A 6,469-nucleotide genomic window follows, 5' to 3' on the forward strand; every position below is an offset into this window, starting at 1 on the left:
TAAGATAGGATTTTTTCCCTAAATGCAGTTAGGAAACATGCTTCTGTAATACCAAAAATCCTAAATAGCATCCTAAACTGAGATAAGATAGGATTTCATAGTTAGGAAGTTTCTGTAATGAGGCCCCAGATCTGGAATCATAGAAGGCCGCTTTAGAATAGTCCACTGTTCCTTCCTGAATCGTTCTTGGGTGCCTTTAGCAGTGTGTTTGGGTCATTATCCTGTTGGAGGACAAATGACCTGTGACTGACACTGAGCGTTCTGTTGCTAGGCTGTATATTTCACTGCAGGATGCCGCAGCACACGCACAGAATGCAGACATTGTAATAGGTCTGGTCCCTACCGGTGTTTGTAAGGGTCAGTTGTATCCCAGACATTCACTTTCCCAGGAACTGCATTAGACAAGCCTGACACCAATACCGGCTGAGTGGCTAGCAGGTGTGGGAGAAGAGCCACCAAAGGCATGCAGCTATACATGAGACAATTGCTTTGAATTTCATCAGTTTTCCGGGAAAATGTAAGCCTTTTTTTAATAAGGGTACCAACAAATTCAACCATGACTGTACAATACAAGGCATCTTTTTGAAAGTAATGATGCTGTCATTTTAATTTCCGATAATCCAAGCATTCACACTCACAACATTATGGGCTAGACTTGTTAGAGGTATTCTGGCATGAAGGGGGGTTGCAGAAACCTCCTTGTGTACTGTTGACAAGTACAGTCTTCTCTTCAGATGACCTGCATCAGTTATCCTGCAAAAATCAAAAATCTGTGGTATTAGGTGAGTGGTTTACATTTCATCTATAATTCAGTAATAAATTTGGTTCTTAATGGATCTGAAACTGGAGATGAATTGGGATAAAATCTATTATACAATTTTATTACATTAGGAGAAATGTGTATGCTCATTGAGCTCCAACTCACTCTGCTATAAGACAATTGTCTAAATCCAGAAATGTAATGCACACACAGATATTTCCATTGCTTAAACAGTATGACATTAGCAGATTTGATGTTGAACAGTAAACTTCAACCAGACTATCTAATACACCCATAAAAATTGAGATTGACACTAGTGCTGTAGCAAATCGTTAAGGTCCTCAGTGTTAGGATTATGCCAGGTGAAATGAGAGGAAATACATGAATAATTTGCAGTAAAATGGGGGTTATATGCCTACTGTGTTTGTGAGATTTCAAAAGAAAATTAACGTAATGCTAACTGTCAATCTGTTAGATTAGAGAATGGATAAAAAGGATCAACTCGTCATGATGGTGAATTAATGGCTATGGCAGCGATGGATTAGTTTTGGATTAGTTACATCCCCTTTAAAGTCAAATAAAGAGAGAGAAGCATTAGTCTTTCCTCAATGATGAATGCTAATTCTCAACACAACATCACACCTCTAACCAGAGTTACTAAAGAAGTGTTCAAGGTAAAAAAAAAAAACACAAACAGAAGATAAATGGGACAACTCAATCCTCCTACTGTGTGTCGGTGATTGTTATATGACTGTTAAGATGAATAGCGAATATGTAATTTAGTCAAGAGAAGTCCTTTATTCTCATCTATAAAAACGTTATTTCCGGTCTTCTTGTTATACGTGGTTTAAAAACATTTTCAGTATTTTCTCCTGATTCATTCGGTTTCCTTGCGTAAAGTATATCATCATTAGATGCGTGGATGTGACTGAGGGGGCAGCTGTTGCCTTTTTAGAAGTGTAATATGTCCCTAAAGCCTTAGCAGCCACAGTACCATCCTACATGAGCCACTGATCATTTTATCAATCACAGTGTTATGGTCACACAGCATTCCAAAGTAGGCTAGACAATATTAAATCTAACTACATACAAAGAGCATTGTAATGAACGATAGTCTTAAGTGAACAAGAGGTTGTTTTTTTTTTCATTATGCAAGAGTCAGCATGCCAAAATGTTACTCATAACCTAATCAGACCAATACATACAGAGAGATCAGTGGAATTTTCTTTTTACTCAAAGAGACCAATTTATATACAGGACTAATCAGTGATTGCAGTGCTGATACGACACAATCTGATCATAAGCATATATATATCTACATTCTACAGGCTATCCACAACATATCTAGATTCAATTTCACTTGTGTGTACAGGGGCAGATAGGTAGCTAGATACTTACAAAAGCTCTGTAGAAAAATCCTTACCAAGGGGGACCTTGACTTGGAGGACTAAGAACTTCTGAACCAGTCCAACTAAAAAAAAAAGAAAAAAAGCAGAAACCAAAAAAATTAATAAAACAATTAAATCACTGTTGGGTTTGATTAGTATTGTCATTCATAGCTGTTGGGTTTGATTAGTATTGTCATTCATAGCTGTTGGGTTTGATTAGTATTGTCATTCATAGCTGTTGGATATACTCACGACCCATTTTGCTATCACGTGGTATCTGCATCCTGTTGGTCTGACTGCTGCCCTCCAAGCAGTAGACAAATCCTTTCACCTCCTTATCAAACTCCTATCCACAACACAAACACAATTACCTAGCCCAGGGCTTTCCAAACTCCTATCCACAACACAAACACAATTACCACCTAGCCCAGGGACTCCCAAACTTTTCAGGCCATTACCCCCAAAATAACGGTGCCAGTGACTTGCGACCCCTACTATCCCTGGAGATGGTAGAAGTATACAAACATTGCGCGCAACAGCACACACACACTAATAGGCCTATCGAAACACAAGCATAATACCACAATAGAAAATATTTTATTTGAAATGTAACTACAATTGTATCTTTTGTTACAATTATGGCTAAAATATGCTATTTCTAATAGTTGTTTTTTTAAAAAACATTTTATTTTGAAAAATCATCTTGCGACCCCCGGGGGGGTCCCGACCCCTACTTTGGGAACCACTAACCTAGCCATAAACGCATGGCAGTTTACAAACACTAGGTAGAAATACAGCGGGGAAAATAAATATTGAACACGTCAACATTTTGTTCAGTAAGTATACAGTACTTCCAGTGAGGCTATTTCACCAGACATTAGTATTAACTTAGGTAATCCACACATATAAAAAAATCCAAACATTAATGTTCATAAGTAGAGTTATGAGTAAAAAAGTGGAATGCCACAGGAAAAAAGTATTGAACACGCCTACTGAAATTTCTTAAATACTTTGTAGAAAACCCTTTATTTGTAATGAGAGCTTCAAGGCATTTCCTCTATGACGAAGCTAATCAGTCGCAGTATTCAGGTGTGATTTTGGCCCATTCTTTTAAACAGATAGTCTTTTAATATTGAAGATTCCAGGGGTCCCTCTTGTAAATCCTGATCTTTAGGTAACTTCCAAAACTGCTCAATTGGATTTAAGTCAGGGCCTGAATTTCCTTTCTCTGAAACCAATTGAGAGTTTCCTTTGCTGAATGCTTTGGATCATTGTCCTGCTGGAAGGTCTAGGCATGTCTCATCCTCATTGTTCTGGTGGATGGCAAGATTCTCCCAGAAGAAAATGGCTCCATTCATCATTTCTTCAACTGCATGAAGTCTGCCAGTACCATGAGATGAAAAAACAGCCCCACACCGTGATGCCTCCACCTCCAAACTTCACTGTTGGTATGGTATTTTTAGGGTGATGCACAGTGCCATTTCTCCTCCAAATATAGTGTGTAGTATGACATCCAAAGAGTTACATTTTGCTCTCACCTGACCAGAATACATTCTCTTAGTATTTCATAGGCTTGTCCAAATGTTGTGTAGCAAACATTCAATGAGCTTCGACATGTTTTTCTTCAGTAATAGAGTCATGTGGGGTGAGCGTGCATAGAGGCCATGGCGGTGGAGTGCATTACCTATGATTTTCTCTGTAACAATTGAACCGGCTGCCTCCAAGTCTTTCTGGAGTGGTCCTTGGCTCTTAGACTACACTTCTGACTATCCTTCTGACTTCCTGGTCAGAAATCTTGTGAGGAGATCCTGTGCATGGCCGATTGATGATGCAGTGATGTTCCTTCCACTTGCAGATAATGGCTCCAATACTGCTTACTGGATGATTCTGAAGTTTTGAAATGCATCTGTAACCAGTTCCATTGATATGTTTTGCAACAATAATGTTGCAAAGGTCTTGGAAGAGCTCTTTGCTTTTACCCATCATGACATGTTTCTTGTGTGACAACTTGGTAACGAAAAACCTTTTTATAGCTCATCAATATGTACTAACCCAGCTTACATTAATTTGCACAGATAGGAGGGATAATTACTCTCTAACTATGTATAGATTCCAGCTCGTTCCTTGCCATTCCTTGCCTTTGTGTACTGTTTTTTCTTAGTGTGTTCAATACTTTTTCCCTGTGCCATTCCACTTTTTTACTCATAACTCTACTTAGGGACATTCATGTTTGGATTTTTTAATATGTCTGGATTACCTAAGTTAATACTAATGTCTGTAGAAAATTTTATGCGAATAGCCTCTCTGGAAGTATACTTACTGAAAAAAATGTTGACGTGTTGAATACTTATTTTCTCCGCTGTATACGCATGTTCAAGTGAGAGTTAATTTAGTGAGTAAATAAACTCTCATTTGCATACTAGTAAACAAGTATCCAAATAATGCTCTAGATTTCCCTCAAACCACCACTTCTATCTGAGGTTCTGTATCTGCTACAACGGTGTATAATTACAATAAAACGCTAGGGTTGGTTTGGACCAGTTAGTCTTAGTGTATTTCATGGTTTCCTTGTGGATAAATGAACTGACCCAAGATAAATATTATCCAGTTTTTGTTATTCATTTGTCTATTTCCTAGTCTTGGTGTTAATTGCTCCAAATATAACACTCTCATCTTGTAAAACATTTTGTGAAAATGGCGACAATATCTATAAATGTTACTGACTTGCCAAGCTGGTATAGTCATTATGCTAAATTCAACCTACCACTGCCTCACTATTATTTACAATGTCCTTCACTGATTGTTGGACAAAAGTGGTGTACTGGACTTTCTTTTTCTTTTTAACATCCATATGATATTGTGCACTTTGGATACCCTGAATTGTATTGTATTGCAGGATTAGGCAACAAAATATGTCCGTGCAAAATATGACGAAGTCTACTGTTTGAGCTTCCCGCTCTGACTGTCTTTGACAGAAGTTTAACAGCTGTGCAGGTCTCAATTCATCATAAAAAGCAAATAATCATACTTTAAAAAGCAATGTGTACAATCATACTTTACTTATTCCTGAAGGTCCGCCAGAGAGTTTCCATTTTGCCACAGGATCTTTTCCTTGTGCACTGAAAATTTCCACCACAGGCCCTCCCTGTGATTAAAAAAAGGTGACTTGACTACTAGAACTGAAGTTATTGTCCAATGACAATTTAGATAGCCTAGTGGTCCAGTGGTGCATTTAGATCTAGGAATAATGGGAAAACCTCCGCCAAATGCCAAACTTGGGAAAGATTTTTCTAGTTTGTTGACTTGTCACTTTGTAGTTCAATTGCCATTTTCCTATTAACTTCATTTACAGTTTTTATCACTTGAAAGCATAGACGCTTTTATATCCTTCTTTCACAAGCAACTATTTGTTTATTTAAAATGAGTCTAAAAAGAGACAACATGTACTGTAGCCTACTGGATCTGCACCTTATTTGGAGTCCATGATCCAGCTCTACATCCCCTCTCGCTCAGTGTAGTCTTCTGATGAGCGTCTGACGGACAGTGTTGCCAGATTTGGGCTTCTTTTGACTTCGTTGGACGGGGGGAAATAACCTAAATGTCATCACTGAGAACCTTCCCATTATTCCCAGACCCCATGAACGCACCACAAGTCAAAAGCCTAGCTTCTACGTCATAACTTGTCACCTGGTATTCATTTTTAAACATTTTGAAGATATGTTTGGACTTCTTCCGAGGTCATGTGTGTGGTTCACAAGAAACTGCTGAAATATAGACACAACATTAGACATGAACGTTAATGTTATCCGTGTTGTAGGCCTATATCACATAATAGGCTACTAAATGAGACTTGTTAGGCTGTTTTTCTGCTCTGAAACTCAACGAATGAGAAGGTGGCTAGAATTCAGTGAAACTTGAACTTGATTTTGGAGATTAGTGTAGTTGATCTTAATGTTATGGTTTCAGAATGACAAATATTAGTTCCTACAGTTAGTTGTAGGCTACTGTGCTTGACGCTACCAGACAGCAAGGACGTGATTGCTAACGAGCTTTTTGGCGGACTAAAATGTAGCTTCTAATGTCAGGTTCACACATTCAACCAGCTCTAACAGTTACCCTAACACGTGTAAAGTCAAGTGCACAAGTTAATGGTAGCTCGACTAAATTGTAAATCTCACCTGAATTCGACCAGCCAAGTCCAATGTGGAATGCTGCTAGGTTAAGGATATCATGTTGCATGAAAATGATTTTACGGTAAAACTGTTTCCAAGTTAGATAAGGTGAGGTTAATCATGGAAGCTCAAACATTCGCTGGACGTCG

At 38.2% G+C, this 6,469-nt stretch overlaps 1 protein-coding gene across 1 annotated transcript in view; it reads right to left on the reverse strand.

Annotated features, from left to right (window-relative positions):
- cfap20dc (CFAP20 domain containing) overlaps positions 1–5,856 on the reverse strand; it is a 49,294-nt gene extending 43,438 nt beyond the window's left edge. Inside the window, exons 1-5 of the mRNA XM_076268652.1 lie at positions 5,836–5,856; positions 5,204–5,293; positions 2,401–2,494; positions 2,159–2,231; positions 642–753 (exon numbers count right to left, since the gene is read on the reverse strand). Of these exons, the coding sequence (XP_076124767.1) occupies positions 642–753; positions 2,159–2,231; positions 2,401–2,494; positions 5,204–5,293; positions 5,836–5,856 (390 nt within the window). The remainder of the gene's footprint in view (positions 1–641; positions 754–2,158; positions 2,232–2,400; positions 2,495–5,203; positions 5,294–5,835) is intronic.
- Positions 5,857–6,469: the final 613 nt, after the last annotated feature.

The sequence above is a fragment of the Alosa pseudoharengus genome, unplaced genomic scaffold (genome assembly GCF_046254945.1).
Source record: "Alosa pseudoharengus isolate Yale_2024_CS ecotype anadromous, Long Island Sound unplaced genomic scaffold, YU_APseudo_1.1 YU_APseudo_1.1_scf_5, whole genome shotgun sequence".
NCBI lineage: Eukaryota > Metazoa > Chordata > Actinopteri > Clupeiformes > Clupeidae > Alosa > Alosa pseudoharengus.